Genomic DNA, 18,705 nt, shown 5'->3' on the forward strand with positions numbered 1-18,705 from the left:
GGTCTTCTTTTAACCACCGGGTTACAGACGACGGTAGCTCCCTTTTCAAAACAAAAGCACAAACTCTCAAGTTTGACTTGCTTGCAAACATTATCTGCATATTCCTTTTCAGGCAAGAACTTTATTGTCTCACATTAATCTAAAACAAATATTTCAAGCGTTTAGATTGGTGGGCAAACCAAGACATTAACAGACAATGTATTGACGTTTCAAAATTGCTTTTTCATTGTAATACAGTTAGACCAATTACAATTAATGCAAACGTCCCAAATCAGACACTTTAAAGTCTCTATATACAAAACTTTAACTGCAGAACATTTCAAATCATTCTGGTGGCACAGGGTTTTCGCTCTAGTAAAATATAGTGACTTTGACCTGAAACGTAGTTCTTTAGTGGGAAACTGATTTCACAACTGAAGACAAACCAAAAAAAAAAAAAAGTTAAATATACAATTACTATTTTATTGAACTTTCACTTGATTCAACAACTAAATTGCAGATCTGTGTCCTTCTGTACAAAGGAAAAAATGATCTGAGCAGGAGAGTGAAAGGATCAGCGGGTGAGAGTTTCTGCAGGTGATCAGAAACAAATTTGCTCCTTCTATTGTTTATTAACAGCCATAGTCCAATATTTCAGAGTTCTGCTCATCATGTGGACGGTCGGGATCGGTGCTTCATCTTCTCTGGTTCAATCCTGTGAGGTTCTTCAGCTGTGAAAAAGAGGCGTGCAGACATTAATGAACACAGATTCCTTCAAGAACGTGAGAGTTAAGAGCACAAATCTAAGAAGAGGGTGAAGACTTAAGTATCTCCGCTAATCCTGTGGCAGAAGTTATGAGAAGAGTGAATTTAAATGGTGAATATAACACAAAAGACTCACTGTAACAGCAGCTCCCATGAGTCCCTGCACCACTGCTTCACCTGTTGACTGCACCTACACATCAAAGTGGAACATACAGCTTACACATGGCTGAAGAACAGGTTCAGGTGTCACATAAAGACTCATTTTTACATGATTTCTCTTAAAACGCTAAATCTCAGGTCATTTATTTGTTATTATCGTTGCTGGGTGATGCTGCAAAGCGATTAAAGATGTGCTTCTGCAAAAACATTCAAAAGAAGTCAGGAGTGAGTCTTTAACAATGTTTCACTCTCTACCTGTTTGGCTGTGGTGGCCATGTTGACTACATCTTGGATGCGGTTATCGAGGAAGGCCCAGGTGTCCTGGTAGTCTGGAGAGGAATCCTGAATCATCACCAGCTCTGTGGTGTTGTAGATGCCCGTCAGCGCCGCACGCTTTGTGTACCAATTCATCTACAACAGAAATGAGTCCTGCAGTTTTACTCCTAGTCCACATTTATTTCAAGATAAACTCAAAAGTAAAGTAAGTAAAACGGATGCAGTGGCACATAAAACAACTAAGCTGTAGTGCCTCTTCACCTCACTGTGCAATACCTTTTGTGCAATACTTTTGTAAATAGTCAACGGTGCAATAGACTCAATACTTGAAATGTGCAATTCACTTGTATTTTTATTCCTATTTATCCCCTTCGTATATTTTATTTATATTGTCTCTGTATTTATATATATATATATATATATATTATTCTGTAACTCTGTAACTTCTGTGCTGTGCTTTTTTGGAAATCGAATTTCCCAGAGGAACCCACCCGAGGGATTAATAAAGTTCTATCTAATCTAATCTAAAAGGTCAGCTTTAAAGAAGAGCACACAGGAGACTGCACCAGAAAACAGTGCTGTGCAAAAGCCTTGAACTGCCACTCATTTCTTTAGATTTTGCCAGGAAAATGATTGCACCGATTTATCGCAACATGCAAACTTAAATGTAAATACAACAAGAGCCAACATGGGGCTGGTTAGTTAGCTACAGCTTAGACAATACGTATGTGATAGTGGTGATTTTGTCCTTGCACACAGTGTGAGAGCATGCATTGCCTGCAAATTTAAGCACGACTGGAGTTTGTGTTACGGCTGCAGGTGTCAATAGTTTTCCGAGGTTACACCTTTACTGAAACAAATCAAATATTACCAATTACTACAAATGTATCAATAAAAACATGGAAAACGATCACTCATGAGAAGGTCGTTAGCCCTCTTTTTCTCTTTGTTAGTTAAACAGTATCTGTGATATAATCTGCTGACTGGAGCGATCATTCGCTGTTTTTATATAAATGCTCAAGTGGCACCTGCCAGCTAATAAGAAACAAGTATTTTCAGTGTACCAGCAAGGACAAAGTGAGGTGTCGATAGGGGCAGTAACCTGGGAGGTGGCAGGTCGGATATTTTGAGGGTGGTGATGAAAGGGGGACAGGAAGCTATGAGGAGAAGAAGAAGAAGAAGAAGGGTGACAGGATCCACTCACGTCTGTGGATCGGTCTCCGGCGTAGTACCAGATGTCGTCCATCAGCGTGGAGAGGTGCTTCAGGCTGTCGGGGATGTTGTGGGGAAGCAGCAGTAGGCTCATTGCCTGAGAAGACAATATCAAGTAAAGCTTCCTGACCTGTGAGCACACTCAGAAGCTCATATTCTCAGTGTTCCATGCTGTACCTGTGGCCATGTTTCGATGTAGGGGATGTACATGCGCAGTCTGGTCTCTACAGCGTCTCTTATAAAATCTGCAGTCTTCTTTGGTCTGCAAGAGAAATCTGTCTTTACATCTCTCACATTTTTTCATATTACCTGTCCCGCTGAGTGTTTTATTTTCCAGCCTAAAGCGTAGGTGAATAATCGACCTGAATTAAACCTGAGCTCAAGCTGAATCTGCACAGTTTTCCCTAAACTACTCACTCATCCATCCAAATCATTGAATTCAGGTGTTCCAGTCACCTCCATGGCCACAGATAAATAAAATCAAGTCCCTAGAGGCCTGTAGGCTGCTGTCAGTCAATGCAAACCTCCAAACTTCATGTGGCCTTTAGATTAGCTCAAGAACAGTGCACAGAGAGCATTACTGAATATGTTTCCATGGCCGTGCAGCTGCATCCAAGCGTTAGATCACCAAGCACAATGCAACGCATCAGATGCAGTAGTGTAAAGCACAATGGCACTGGACTCTCGAGCAGTTCAAACGTGTTCTCTGGAGAGATGAATTACATGTCTAGCAATCGGATGGATGAGTCTGGGTTAGCACAGTGCAGACTGACAAGTACCGCTGTCCTGGCAACCGGCAAAGTGTAAAGTTTGGTGTAGGAGGGATTATAGTGTGGGAATGTTTTTCAGGAATTGGGCTCGGCCTCTTAGTTCCAGTGAAAGGAACTCTTAATGCTTCAACACACCAAAAGGTTTTAGATAATGTCATGATCAAGTGCATACGTTTGTGAAAGCAGAGAGCAAATACTTGTGACAATATAGTGTAGCTGAACTGCAAAGTGAGCTGCTGTGTATACATACTCAGCCTGGCCCAGCTGGACCTGATTGTGCTGTTCAGCCAGGATCTCCGTCAGCTGCGCATTGCACTGAGCGATGAAATGTAGGACCAGGTCTCCGGATCCTTTCTCGAACATACCGGTGGAAGCAGAAGACAAACCCAGACTCTGGTACAGACACAACAACCACAGCGTTAACGGTGCAGCTTACATACGAACACAGGGCTACACGATAAAGTCTTTGAACTACTCTCTCACCTCAGCACCAGCTGCGATAGCTTCCATCGACCAGCCGTGCAGAGGAACAAACTCCAGAGCGGCAGTCAGGATTCGAGCCTGAAGCTGCTCCTCTGTTTCATACTCCTCATCTTGCTCCCCGCTCTGATCCTGGTAACTTCACAAAGACAAACGGCAATGTGAGACCAAGTGTAGCTCTCCCACATCAGAAAGCATCTTGTAAAATCCCTGTTGAATGACAGAAGTGACTAATGTAACGATTACTGACCTGGTGTTTGGATCGGTAGACTGGTCGGCTGCCGGATCGGAAGCAGAAGCCGCCGTGTCCTGTTCAGCAGAGCGAGCCTGGTAGTGCTCATGGTAGGTGGTGGATGAGGAGGTTGAGGAGGGAGGCTTGTCAGATTTGGACTCATCCTGAAGCCTCAGCCCTGCACAGCGGAAGCCTCGTCTCAGACTGCCGCACTGAGGGTTTGTTGCTGTTGGTGCAGCCACCACTGGAGCATACAAATATATGGATTTACTTCCACAGATTCATTTTTAATACGGTGTACTTGTTTATTTCTCGTAATAATCGTGCTGTATCGAATCTCTATCGCCTGTCACTTTCCTCCCAGTGTGTGCTGTTGTTGTTCACACTTTTACCAAACTTTTAGAAAAAGGATTAAATGTGACAAACCACAGTACAAAGTCTCACATTTACATTAAACTCAAGCTCAGTGAAACCTGTACAATTTATCACATGGTATGAAGTACTTTATTTCCCCATCTGTTACACTTAAGAGAAATATTGGTGAGAATGCTGCACTAAATACTTATTATACTACACTCATTGGTCACTACATCAGCTGCTTGTTAAGGCAAATATCTAATCAGCCAATCATGTGTCAGCTATTCAGTGTATACTGGCATATAGACATGGTCAAGATGACCTGCTGAAGTTTACACTGAGCATCAGAATGGGAGGAAAAATGACTTTGAAAGCGCCATGGTTGTTGTGAGAGAATATTTCAGAAACTGATGACCTGCTGGGAATTTCCCCACACAACCATCTCTAGTTTACAGAGAACGGTCTGAAAAGAGAAAATATCCAGTGAAAAGCAGAAGAAGATCTCTGAACGCACAACACTGGAAAAATGTTGCCTGGTCTGATGACTGTCGATCCTCGTCTCAACAGTTCAGGCTGGTGGTGGTTTAATAAGGTGGGAGAATTTCCCTGGCACGCTTCTTGAAACCAGCTGAACACCATTCAAACACCACAGCCTATCTGAGTATTGTTGCTGACCATCTCCATATGATCATCTTCCGATGGCTGCTTCCAGCAGGTTGAACACGTCACATCATCTCAAACTGGTTTCTTGAACATAAAAAGAGTTCACTGTACTCAAATGGCCTCCAGTCACCAGTCCTTTGGGATGTTGTAGAACACATTCATATATGTGTAGCTGATAAATCTATAGTCTCGGGGTGATGCATTCATGTCAACATGGACCAAAATCTCAGAGGAAAGTTTCCAGCACCTTGCTGAATCTGAGCCATGAAGAATTAAAGCACCTCTGAAGGAGAAAGGGCGTCTAGCACAGTGCTAGCACCTAATAAAGTGACCTGTCAGTGTAGGACATATGGACTTAGCTTTATTCGTTTATTCATTAACTATTATATATATATATATATTCTATATATTTTCTATCAAATTATTCCAATAAAATGTGGGCAAATTATAAAAAATACCCCAGTATTCCAACGGGAGGATTTTAAAATTGATTTGTTATACTAACTCAGTATAAATTAGGCTGTTTAGGTATCAAACGATTGATAGCTTTCATAGTTTAAGTGTGTATTTCAGTGGAAAATGTGCGGTTTGGTACATTTTTTGCAAACTCTAATCAACAAATACTGAAGCTTTACCGTAGATACACTTCAATAGGAGACTGCACATGTGTGTTTCACAGAACTTGCAATGATAAGAGGAAAAGGGAGCTATAATTAGGGGTTTCATTAGAAACGCTCAGACAGCTTGTATAACTGCAGACAGCACGCCCCCTCCCGGTGTAGGAACCTGTTTACGTGTTTACCCTGCAGTCACCTGTGAGGTCTGCCCGGCAGAGCCAACCCGGACACTACAAACCTCCTAATAGCCCCGTTTTTGGAGCTACACTCAGTTCCCTGTTGCTGATATCGTCCTTCATGATCACCTTTGGCGCGATCAGCTAACGCTAATAAAACGCTCGTTCTAAAGGCGCTGATAACGCAGACACAGACACGCGTTCTGGAAAACGTGTCCCCGGCTCTCCGGTATAATCACAAAACCAGCGGTGACCCCTTCTTACCGCTGCTCAGGCCACGGAGTGCCCTTCCAGCCCGCAGACCTCTTAGCAACGCCGCCATATCAGCTGCTCACAGCGGCGTCACCACCGCGCGACTCGCTCCCACAGCGGAAATCCAGTCAGAGCATTTCAAAATAAAACGCCTGAATTAGGTGTGTATGTTTGTGTGTGTGCGTTTTTCACGTCTGTGTCCCAGTAATCATAAACTTGTAGCTAAAATTTACATATAGAGCATTTAATTTCCCAAACGCGAACACTCTTTTTCAGTGTTTATACATTTAAACTCAATCACGCCTGTAAATTACAATAAAACTAAGACCATCGAATTGTGCAAAAAAAAGAAGTAATTTTAATAAATTTAATAGTTAAAAACTTTTCCATGAAAAGGTTTGAAAAATATATTTTGGATTATCCTGTATTAGGTAAGCATAAACCTATTGCGTCTAAATTAATTTATATTAAGTCAAGTATACATAATGTATGAAGAACCTTCACACAGCCTGTGGGCCCGTGACCAGGCTCAAATACTTTACTTTGAAAATAAGAACCGGAAACACGCTCTGACGTAACTGTAGCTGAGTTTAACTGCCATCAGGACAGCAGGCAAGTCTTCGTGTAGGCTCGGTTTACGTTTTGTTTCTTTAGTTAATTCTGCCACCAGAGGCCTTTTAGGAGAGCAGTAGACAAACGTTAAGCCTTTGATACTGCGGGTAGCCGTGTAGCGGGAGCTGCTTGGTGTTCACGCCGTCGTTAGGAGCTGATTACGAGCCTCTGCCGGTGCTGCGTCACGTTGTTTGCTCCTCGGAGCTCCTGAAACACCGGAGTCAAGAACAAACCTCTAATTATTGGTATGTCACGTAAGCGGTTTTTTCTGTTTTGCAGACTTTAAACACATCTCTTCACTGTCACTTACAGAGCGACAGGGAACCTTCTAGACCTTTGTACGATAACATTAGAATAACATTTTGTAATTTGGCTCTGATTGGATCTTAAAGGCTTTTTATTACACTCATTTGCACTTCCACGTTTATATTAGAATAGCTTTACATTAAGATTCACACTTGTATAAATACCCCTTTGATTTGATTTTTACTGATTTTTACTTTAACTAATAATTAGTTAATGTGAGAAAACATGCCTTTCATGTATATTGATACTGTGTTTTTAGGAAATCTCGAATGATATTGTGCCCATCTTTGAAGCACTTTGGGTCAGCTTCTGTTCTTCAAATGTTTTGTAGGATATGAATAAAATAAACGTTACAGTCAATACAAAAAATTTCAGACATGTTTCACAGTGCAGGTATGCGGCCCAGGACAGATCCCCTAAAGCTTCCTCAACATCATCTACCGCTGAGTAATTACATGTCTGAGAGGATGGTGTGTCATGTATGAGTGCTTGAACACAATATGAGGTACCTGTGCTTTTGGTAAATACACCTTTAAAGCTCACAGAACATGTGGAAAGACAGAGATGGCAGTTTAAAACTATTTCCACATACAGTGGGGCAAAAAAGTATTTAGTCAGCCACCGATTGTGCAAGTTCCCCCACTTAAAATGATGACAGAGGTCAGTAATTTGCACCAGAGGTACACTTCAACTGTGAGAGACAGAATGTGAAAAAAAAATCCATGAATTCACATGGTAGGATTTGTAAAGAATTTATCCGTAAATCAGGGTGGCAAATAAGTATTTGGTCACCTCAAACATGGAAAATCTCTGGCTCTCACAGACCTGTAACGTCTTCTGTAAGAAGCTTTTCTGTCCCCCACTCGTTACCTGTATGAATGGCACCTGTTTGAACTCATCATCTGTATAAAAGACACCTGTCCACAGCCTCAAACAGTCAGACTCCAAACTCCGCCATGGCCAAGACCAAAGAGCTTTCGAAGGACACCAGGAAAAGTATTGTAGACCTGCACCAGACTGGGAAGAGTGAATCTACAATATGCAAGCAGCTTGGTGTGAAAAAATCAACTGTGGGAGCAATCATCAGAAAATGGAAGACATACAAGACCACTGATAATCTCCCACGATCTGGGGCTCCACGCAAGATCTCATCCCGTGGGGTCAAAATGATCATGAGAACGGTGAGCAAAGATTCCAGAACCACACGGGGGGACCTGGTGAATGACCTGCAGAGAGCTGGGACCAAAGTAACAAAGGTCACCATCAGTAACCAGTGTTGGGTAAGTTACTTTAAAATAGTAACTTAGTTACATTACTAGTTCTCTCAAAAGTAACTCAGTTACTTCAAGTTACTCATTACTTTCAAAGTAACTAGTTACTAGGGAAAGTAACTTTGGTTTTACTCAGAATTCTCTTGTTAATGTGTTGCTTCCATAACTTTGCCAGTCTTCTAGCTTGCTTACTTGCCACAAGTGCACTGTGCCACCTACCAATAGAAAGGAAAAGATAATGTGCATATTTCCACAAAACAAGTCCCACGCCTGGACCGTCATTGACTACTGCCATGATTCTAGCCTACGTCACGGCGTCATGTGCGCCTTTTACATCCAACACAAAAACTGCAGTTGTGGTGCTTTGATTGTACTCAGAACTCGGAAATTCTGCCTTCTGAATAGGAAGATGTAGGCAACACCAGACTGCAGATGAGCTGCATACAGGGCTGGACTGGGACAGAAAATTGGCCCGGGCATTTTGACTAGAGACCGGCACACCATTATAGGAAAAATCATAAAGCCTTTGAATGAAAATAAACACTGTTGTGACAGTGATGTTCACTGTTCTGATGGTATATATGCATCAATCTATCAATCGTTTGTTGTAAGATTCAGATAATTTATTTTTTTAAAAGCTAGACATTTTAAATGAGAATAAGAAAGAAAAGTATTTCTTTGTGCCCCCCTCTCCCTGTTAATGCCCTACCTGGCCCCCTGGCAAAACTTTGCTAGATCCGCACCTGCACAGTTACCAGCTGTCAGCTACAGTGGGGCAAAAAAGTATTTAGTCAGCCACCGATTGTGCAAGTTCCCCCACTTAAAATGATGACAGAGGTCAGTAATTTGCACCAGAGGTACACTTCAACTGTGAGAGACAGAATGTGAAAAAAAAATCCATGAATTCACATGGTAGGATTTGTAAAGAATTTATCCGTAAATCAGGGTGGAAAATAAGTATTTGGTCACCTCAAACAAGGAAAATCTCTGGCTCTCACAGACCTGTAACGTCTTCTGTAAGACGCTTTTCTGTCCCCCACTCGTTACCTGTATGAATGGCACCTGTTTGAACTCATCATCTGTATAAAAGACACCTGTCCACAGCCTCAAACAGTCAGACTCCAAACTCCGCCATGGCCAAGACCAAAGTGCTCTCGAAGGACACCAGGAAAAGTATTGTAGACCTGCACCAGACTGGGAAGAGTGAATCTACAATAGGCAAGCAGCTTGGTGTGAAAAAATCAACTGTGGGAGCAATCATCAGAAAATGGAAGACATACAAGACCACTGATAATCTCCCTCGATCTGGGGCTCCACGCAAGATCTCATCCCGTGGGGTCAAAATGATCATGAGAACGGTGAGCAAAGATCCCAGAACCACACGGGGGGACCTGGTGAATGACCTGCAGAGAGCTGGGACCAAAGTAACAAAGGTCACCATCAGTAACACACTACAACGGCAGGGAATCAAATCCCGCAGTGCCAGACGTGTTCCGCTGCTGAAGCCAGTGCATGTCCAGGCCCGTCTGAAGTTTGCCAGAGAGCACATGGATGATACAGCAGAGGATTGGGAGAATGTTATTGCCAACAAAGGTTATGTTACAAAGTATTGAGTTGTATTTTTGTTATTGACCAAATACTTATTTTCCACCCTGATTTACGAATAAATTCTTTACAAATCCTACCATGTGAATTCATGGATTTTTTTCTTCACATTCTGTCTCTCACAGTTGACGTGTACCTCTGGTGCAAATTACTGACCTCTGTCATCATTTTGGGGGGGAACTTGCACAATCGGTGGCTGACTAAATACTTTTTTGCCCCACTGTACCTAAAAAAAAAGGATCCTGGTGTTATTTGTCTCTCAGAAACAGTTCATAACTTCCCTTCAACTCATTCATGTCACCTAAAAGGTAAACCTGTTTCTCCATCACAGCTCTGATGATCCAGTAAGGACATCTCCTGGTTTCATCTTCATGTTTCCCTCTCACCAGATATACAAACCGATATCATGACCAGCAGCTTTACAGCTGTGGCTCCAGCAAACATCAGCTGATACTAGAAATTAATATTAAATAAATTCTAACAACAGCTGATCAAGCTTAAACGTGCTGCTGTTGTTTAGCGCGACATCCGCTGGTTTCCTCTTTCGGCGCAAAGTGGGATAAACAAACAAGAGAGCCGATCAGCTGATCATTGATCAGTTTTCATGATTGAAGTAGAAACGGGAGAGGGAGGGGGGAGAATGTAAGAAGAAGAGGCAGCTGTGCAGCAAAGACACAGAATAACACCAGCTTTGTGCCTTTTTCATTGTAGCTGAATTACGGGACAAACTGTTCCTTTTCACCTCAATAAGAAACGCGTAATATTTTCTCTGAATACCAGACGGGACGGTTGGCAACTCTAATAACTTATGAACAAAATAAAGTTCAACATCAGTAACATAGCACCCACCCAGCTGTATAGAAACTCCGTCATGCTAGCTAGCACGCAGTAAGGAAAAAGTCAGAATAACGAAAATAAACTCCACCTAAACTTGGTTTATATCTGACCCAGAGAGACTGCAGGTCATAACTTCTTACCTGAAGTTCAGTTCACACTTGGACCGGCGGCCGCCTCGGGTCTCTTTTCCTTCTGCGTCCCTTTTCCTTCATCCACCTGCTGGCCTCCACCACTTGCTAATGTTACTGAATCTGTGGAAGCTCCGCGATAGCCACCACACGAAGTAACGAGTAACGACCCTATCTAAATCCCAGTAACGGCTAACGCGTTCCTGATTTTGGCATAATAACTAGTTACCGTGCTCGTTACCACAATAATAACGTAGTTACTGTAACGCGTTACTTAATAACGCGTTAGTCCCAACACTGTCAGTAACACACTAAAACGGCAGGGAATCAAATCCCGCAGTGCCAGACGTGTTCCGCTGCTGAAGCCAGTGCATGTCCAGGCCCGTCTGAAGTTTGCCAGAGAGCACATGGATGATACAGCAGAGGATTGGGAGAATGTCATGTGGTCAGATGAAACCAAAGTAGAACTTTTTGGTATAAACTCAACTCGTCGTGTTTGGAGGAAGAAGAATACTGAGTTGCATCCCAAGAACACCATACCTACTGTGAAGCATGGGGGTGGAAACATCATGCTATGGGGCTGTTTTTCTGCCAAGGGGACAGGACGACTGATCCGTGTTAAGGACAGAATGAATGGGGCCATGTATCGTGAGATTTTGAGCCAAAACCACCTTCCATCAGTGAGAACTTTGAAGATGAAACGAGGCTGGGTCTTCCAACATGACAATGATCCAAAGCACACCGCCCGGGCAACAAAGGAGTGGCTCCGTAAGAAGCATTTGAAAGTCCTGGAGTGGCCTAGCCAGTCTCCAGACCTCAACCCCATAGAAAATCTGTGGCGGGAGTTGAAAGTCCGTGTTGCTCGGCGACAGCCCCAAAACATCACTGCTCTCGAGAAGATCTGCATGGAGGAATGGGCCAAAATACCAGCTACTGTGTGTGCAAACCTGGTAAAGACCTATAGTAAACGTTTGACCTCTGTTATTGCCAACAAAGGTTATGTTACAAAGTATTGAGTTGTATTTTTGTTATTGACCAAATACTTATTTTCCACCCTGATTTACGAATAAATTCTTTACAAATCCTACCATGTGGATTCATGGATTTTTTTTTCACATTCTGTCTCTCACAGTTGACGTGTACCTCTGGTGCAAATTACTGACCTCTGTCATCATTTTGGGGGGGGGGGGAACTTGCACAATCGGTGGCTGACTAAATACTTTTTTTCCCCACTGTAATCCAGTGGAGCCATGTTCCAAAAGACTTGAAGCTTTAACAGCTGCCAAAGAGGCTTCTGCAGAATACAGAATCAAGACTCTGTAAGTGGGAGTGGAGTTGAGCACTGGATGAATCTGTTGTGTCTTAATGTTACAGACATGCCAGTTTGGCCTTTCTTGCAGCCTGGCTGATTCATCAAGTTACAGACCTTGGGTTGAAATTTTACAACCTCCACAGTCACCAAAACTGCAGTTTCTTTTCATTATTTTTTCCACTGCTGCTTGTTTCTAATGAACAGCTTAGCTTTGACCCGGCTGCTGTTTACAGAGTCAGAGAGTCTACACGATAGCAGGAAGAAAGAGTTCACTTGCTGTTGATTTTCCCAGAACAACAAAATTTACTTTTTTGTTTTTGTGCAAGTACATGTGGGATTTATGTTGTCATGGTGGAGGCCACAGCAGCAAAAGGATGGAATGCTTCAGTAGTCATTACCTACACCTTTAAACACACACACTTTGATGCTGCACTTTCAGGTATAAAAACTTGAGTTCACTTCCTCCAGGGAATCATGGCAGACCTTGGCATCAGAGCAGGAGACAAAGTGGTGCTGGTGTGGGCTCAGCCTTCAACACCTACGGCCCTGAAGCAGTACGCAGAGGAGCTGGGAGCGGTCGTCGGTCCGGATGGTAGAGTGGCGGTGGAGAACATGGACAGGCTGCTGCTGTGTAAGTTCACCTGATAATTTCTTTTTAACACATGCTCTGACTTAACCTCTTAAGGAAAACTGCTGAAACAGCAGCTGTAGACTGTCATCATCACCACAATCAACACGCGTTAAATTCCCCTGCATCTCTGTCATGAGTTCATGTGTGCAAATGTCTAAAAATAGTCACAATTACAGTACTTATCGTAACTGCTACTTAACTACTCGGGAGAACGGCTGTTAAAGAGAGGTGCTTTCTGAGGTGGCGGGAATTTAAAATGCACTTCATGTACCTGGTGAACACAGATCTGCCTGTAAGAGGTTATTGATGAAACTTGCAAATGAATATTTCTGAATCGATAGAACTTTAAGACAAAGGAAACTCGAATTCACAAAGAATATCCATTTTCTTCCAGTGCACCTGCACACTGGGTCTTATGGTTAACCCACCTCCTACGTCTCACTTTGAACCCCTGCTCCATTGTGAAATACTTTAGTTTGCAGTTCAGAACATGGCGTATTTCACATTAATTGTCTCCTCCTGTCCTCTCCTCAGCCTCTCACGCGGCCTCCACCTTCAACTGGGTGCTCTCTTGCCTTCTGGCTGACAGCTCCTCCATCCACACTTCAGAGACTCTAGCAGAGATAGCCAGAGTGCTCAAACCTGGAGGGCAGCTGGTCCTTGATGAACCAGTTACAGGTAAGAGACAGTAGTCCATTCATCCATTTGCTGCTGGAAGATAAAAAAGATACTCCAGATGTCCCACTTAGCAGCTCCTCCTGAGGGATGGTGAGATGTTACAGAGTCTCATGAGAGTCTGGATCAGAGTGTTCTTGACCCTGTGATCTAGTGTGTAAACCTGTTTGAGCTTCTAGATTTTTGCTCTGAATTCCTTCGCTGCCCTTTGTTGAGCCAGCATGGAATCCTTTTGACCTGTTACATTTAATCCTAATAACACTGGGACTTCACTGTTATTCATTTTGTCATTGTTTTTTTTGTTTTTTTACTTTCATGGATTTCACTGTTCAGTTATTAAAAGGTTAAACACCTCCTGAAGTAGGAGCTAAGAGACCCCAAAAAACAGGGTTCCAAGAAATCTTCTAGTACCTAATTCCTGCAGTCATAAGAGCTGTGAAAAGGTTCCTGTGCCCCTGGAACTGGGGCATTTTAAGGAGCTCCAGCATTACTCTAACCTCTCCAAAAGTTGATTCTGTTCATCTGGACGTAGCGTTTTGTGGGAGAAATGTTTCATCACTCATCCAAGTGACTTCTTCAGTCTCAGCTGACTGCAGGTTTCCCCAATCTTATAAACAGTACATTTGCATAATGACTGAAACCAGCCCACTGAAGGAACAGTGGGCTGGGAGGTCAGTTCCTTAATCTTAATTATGCAAATTCTCATGACCATTGATCAACATTAACAACAAACCATTACTCTGACCGCTCTCTGGAGCCTGCTACTCGGTCCCGGCAGGTGACTGGTAAGGATGACAGGTGAAATAGTAACCACTGGCAATGCAAAGTGTCAGGTATCAAGTTTATCTCACTTCAGCAGCATGACTGACGTGACTTTGAATGAGAGTGAAGGACACTGTTGTTTGACACGTGATACAAGAGTGGCCTAAGTGTGCACTGTTACAGTGGAAACGCATTATCGACAGCAGTTTAGGTGTATTTATCCTCGGTGTCGATGTGTTTTAATGTGCTGAGTATATCTGTGTTACAGAATCAGAAGGACAAAGTGTGAGGACAGCTGAGAAGCTGGTGTCGGCTCTGAAGCTGTCCGGCTTTATGTCAGTAACAGAGGTGAGTAGTTCACACTAGGGCTGTTCGATATAACGATATATATCGGGTGACGATATAAAAACGTCTGTCGTTTCATTTTACGCTATCGTTTGTTTCGCAGTGTGGCAAAATAAAATGTTTACGGCAATATTTTTTTTCATCGTTTGATGGTCACTGTAGTGGTTATATTAATTTGTTAAATTTCTCTTTCTTTTATATTTAATATGACCACACTACGGATGGACAAGCGACTGTTTTTACACGTTGCTGTTAGCAACCACGATGGTAAAACAATGGCGTGGCTCCGCCGTCTGCTTGTTTGTTTTGCATATTAACCTTTCACAATAAAGCTCAAGATCCTGTTGAGGCTTTTAAAAATAAACAAAATCCTGTGAAAGAGTATGCAGTATTTACGGATGAGAAGCAAAAAAAGAGCCGTCAGGTGCTAAAAAATAAACCTTAGAGTCAAACGTTAGAACAGGCTTTTCCCCGCAGCACGCCGTGTAATAAATATTCACAAAGAAAACGGCGGCCGTTACAACTTATGTCTAAAAATGTATAGTTTCATGCATTGGCTAAAAGTCATAACTCCAGGTACACAACGCCCAGCTGAAAACACTTCATGCAAGTCGAGCTGCCTGAGATTCATGGAATTTACAGAAAATTTTAAATGTTGTGATTTATATCGTTATCGGGATGATAGATGTCTTATATCGGGATATGAGATTTTGGTCATATCGCACAGCCCTAGTTCACACTGTGGAGTAGAGGGATGTTTTCCCCAACATCTGCAACTGTGTACTCCAGCAACATGCATATTCAGGACATTAGACCAGCTGATTGGAGCACTTGAGGCACCGGTTGACATGTTGTGAAGTTAGTTTTGGGTTTAAATTCCTGGAAGCTTGTCTCTGTAAACAGATTTTGAGTCTCCAGCTGCTTGAACAGTGAGGAACATGATTGGAAGAAAGAAGTTGGTATGGGTCTTTCAGTTGCTGGCTTCTGAGAATCCCCTTACTGAGGAGGTCTAATTATTGTTAATAGTTTGACCTGATGGTCATTTTTGCTTCCTCATTCACACGGAGCATCATCTGCCTCCATCGCATCCTATCCCTGCCATCCTCCTCTGTCATGTCCATATTCAACATCCTTTGTCCAATATATCCACCATCCCTCCTCTGCACATGTCACAAGGGTTTTCCCTAAAACCTGCATACCTTTTTAGTTTTATTTAATTTTTTTAAATTTGCTGAGATTAAAAAAACGTGAACTTTGGGCAAAACGCTACACTGCCACTTTCTTCCCAGCCCAATAACGGTGTAATAGGGACAGGTGTAATAGGGACAGGTGTAATAGGGACAGGTGTAATAGGGACAGGTGTAATAGGGACAGGTGTAATAGGGACAGGTGTAATAGGGACAGGTGTAATAGGGACAGGGAAAGTGCTACACCGACATGACGCCACATCCTACCTTAACCAGTGCTGACTAATAAGGGAGGGCACAGTATAACTGCTGCTCTGAGTGTGCTGCACATCCCAGAGTGTTAGTATGAACATGGAGGAATCCTCAGTTCACTGTGGGTCCATCAGTTAAGCAGCGAATTTAGCTGCTACACGTTATTTCTGTGGGTCTTCACGTCACGGGTGGGGAAAAAAAAATGCTCCCAGCTGGGCGTATTCACAAGGCTGGATCCAGCCCCTGATTTTGTGCCATGCTTATATCAGTTTGCTGTCTCGTCATTCAGATCAGCAAAGCAGAGCTCAGTCCTGAAGCGCTGAGCTCCCTCAGGGCAGCCTCTGGTTACCAAGGAGACTCCCTGTCTCGAGTCCGCGTATCTGCCTCCAAACCCGACTTTGAGGTGGGGTCATCGAGCCAGATCAAACTGTCGTTTGGGAAAAAGACAGCCAAGCCAGGTAGGCTTCAGAAGTACGCTTTGTTCTTTCTCCTGTTGTCTCTGAATCCACAGCTCACCGTCTCTGTCAACTATGATCTAATATAATAGGCTACAGATGCCAGATTCCCTTTAGTTTGTAGAGAGGTTTGAGTTGATGATGATAGGGACATAAATCTGTAATTTTACAGATTACAGATTTATGGCTTTGTTTATGGCTCTAACAAAGGAGAAGTTACTGTCTGGGCATTAGGAATACTTTATGTTAATAAACTGAGTTCTGCTCAGTTTAAAATGAAAGAAAATCCAACTGAAGAAACAAGAAGTACCACTATGAAGTCAAGAACAATCAAGTTAGGAATCTGCTGTCCAATTTGGAAAAAAAACCCCAAACGTTTTCACGTTTTAAAGACTATCAACAGAAGACGAGTGACTTTCTCGACTCTTTATACAGACACAATAATCCAGTTTGTCTGCGATCGCTTCTTTTTTTTTTTCTTTTTTTTTTTTTTTTTTTTTATGAATAATGTAATTTCCACTTGGAGGACGAAACTTCATTTCCTATTCGGGCTGTCTGTCGTCCTCACTACAGTAACATTTTATTTTAATATTTTTTTTTAACAATGCTGCATTTGCATCATTATAAGTGACGAGTGAGTCTGTGAGCTCCTCAGACTGTCTGTGCTGTGAAGCTAATGTTGGTTAAAATGTGTGATTTCAGCAGAGAAACCTGCTCTGGATCCCAACACGGTGAAAATGTGGACGCTGTCAGCCAACGACATGAACGACGATGATGTGGTGAGTTTGTACACCGACTGAAGCGCTGAACCACGCACACGTGACCATTTATTAGGCAGACTGAAATCCTCTTTTAAAGAAAAATATATGTATTTCAGCACGATGTAGTTTGTGGGGAATTGCTGATTTTTCTGCAGTTTCTCAAACCTGGAGTAATGCAACACATAAATGACACACTGATGTTTTTCTTGTCCGTCGTGTTTATGTTCTGTGTAGGATCTGATGGACTCGGATGCTCTGCTGGATGAAGATGACTTGAAAAAACCTGATCCAGCTTCTCTTAAAGCTCCGGCCTGTGGAGAAGGAGCCGACAAGAAGAAGAAAGCCTGCAAGAACTGGTGAGGTTTTGTTTAAATCTCACATATTTTGGAGAGATTTAAGACCAAGATCCGAGCTTTCAGAAATGTCAGTGCACTTTTAACCAGATATTACACGATTTACCCATGCACAACCTTTGGGCTCATGCTCATTTTCAGCTTCATGACTTATAAAATTTATGTTTGAGATGTCCGCATTAAGGACGTCTGCTCTCACTGACAGCATACAGATCCAGTGTTATGAGCAATCTGAAGTTTGCGGCGATCTGAAACTTTTGCATGAGCATGAAGGACATCATGTGACGTGATGCTGTACTGTATCTTTGTGTAGCACGTGTGGGCTAGCTGAAGAACTGGAGCAGGAGAGTAAAGGAAAACAGAAGACTGACCTGCCAAAATCAGCCTGTGGAAGTGTGAGTGTATACTTTCAAAAGCCTGCATTGGTTCCTCATCCCTCCTCTGGTTCTAATAAAGAAATAATAATTATCTTTGTTCTGTTTGTGGCAGTGTTACCTTGGCGATGCTTTCCGATGTGCCAGCTGCCCGTACGCGGGGATGCCGGCGTTCAAGCCGGGAGAGAAAATCGTTCTGGACAACAAAACACTGACGGATGCTTGAAACACAACTTCAGCAACGCGCACTGCTCAAACCTCAACACGTGACATTCCTCTCTTTTCCAACCCTGTAGACACGATTCCCTCTGATTAAACCCCGAGGATCAGTGAGGCACCTTGCTGATCCATTTTGTGTATAATCCACACGGGAGTAAATATGCACTGAGAATGTTTGAGTCCTGCTGTGATGAGATTTAAAACATAAAGTAAACTCTCAAGATGATCAGTGCAATTACACCATACAGAAATGTTTTTTTCAATCTGTCAGCTGGATTGCAGTTTCCATCATTGCAGCTTCAATAGAAATGATTCATCATTGACTACAAAGTCTATAGTGAGAGCGCCTTCACCTGAAGGCTTTCTAGGTCATTCTGAAAAGCTGACATGCTTTCTTTATTCCTTGAATTTAACTTCCATTTACACCTGATCGCTAACAGCTGAAGAACCGAGTGGAAACGTATTGCTGTTTAAGATTTACGAACGCTGACATCGAAACCAAACCGCATTTAAACCGTTCAAATGAAGGGTCTGTATGTATGTGGAAGGCAAAGAAGTGTTGTTGCCTCTCTTTGTTTCATTGCAATAAACTAAAACCAGCCTTACAATGTTTAAACATATCCCATTTATTTCACTGCATGTGACTAAATACTTAAGAAATGGTTATTGGTATTGTGACTGC

The 18,705-nt window shown here is 42.6% G+C and overlaps 2 protein-coding genes across 4 annotated transcripts; one reads left to right on the forward strand and one right to left on the reverse strand.

Annotated features, from left to right (window-relative positions):
- Positions 1 to 90: 90 nt before the first annotated feature.
- Positions 91 to 6,088, reverse strand: coq9 (coenzyme Q9 homolog (S. cerevisiae)). Its single transcript, XM_085280760.1, has 9 exons — positions 5,951 to 6,088; positions 3,892 to 4,117; positions 3,645 to 3,780; positions 3,412 to 3,554; positions 2,569 to 2,653; positions 2,384 to 2,488; positions 1,159 to 1,314; positions 881 to 934; positions 91 to 710 (listed from the first exon to the last, which is right to left on the reverse strand). Exons 1-9 carry the CDS (start codon positions 6,006 to 6,008, stop codon positions 675 to 677), a joined length of 999 nt encoding a protein of 332 aa, XP_085136886.1. The 5' UTR covers positions 6,009 to 6,088; the 3' UTR covers positions 91 to 674.
- A 417-nt stretch (positions 6,089 to 6,505) lies between these two features.
- Positions 6,506 to 18,631, forward strand: ciapin1 (cytokine induced apoptosis inhibitor 1). 3 transcript variants are annotated; one of them, XM_085280767.1, is made up of 10 exons: positions 6,506 to 6,795; positions 7,784 to 8,136; positions 12,478 to 12,640; positions 13,175 to 13,318; positions 14,346 to 14,425; positions 16,151 to 16,319; positions 17,019 to 17,095; positions 17,312 to 17,433; positions 17,744 to 17,825; positions 17,920 to 18,631. In XM_085280767.1, exons 2-10 carry the CDS (start codon positions 7,813 to 7,815, stop codon positions 18,028 to 18,030), a joined length of 1,272 nt encoding a protein of 423 aa, XP_085136893.1. In that variant the 5' UTR covers positions 6,506 to 6,795; positions 7,784 to 7,812; the 3' UTR covers positions 18,031 to 18,631. The 3 variants fall into 3 exon arrangements, with proteins under 3 accessions (XP_085136893.1, XP_085136895.1, XP_085136894.1); XM_085280769.1 differs by lacking the exon at positions 7,784 to 8,136 and having other exon boundaries at positions 12,449 to 12,640; XM_085280768.1 differs by lacking the exon at positions 7,784 to 8,136.
- Positions 18,632 to 18,705: the final 74 nt, after the last annotated feature.

Source organism: Mchenga conophoros, linkage group LG7, assembly GCF_057382185.1.
Source record: "Mchenga conophoros isolate Kocher_MC1m ecotype Shallow Benthic linkage group LG7, M_conophoros_male_GT1.1, whole genome shotgun sequence".
In the NCBI taxonomy this organism is placed as follows: Eukaryota; Metazoa; Chordata; class Actinopteri; order Cichliformes; family Cichlidae; genus Mchenga; species Mchenga conophoros.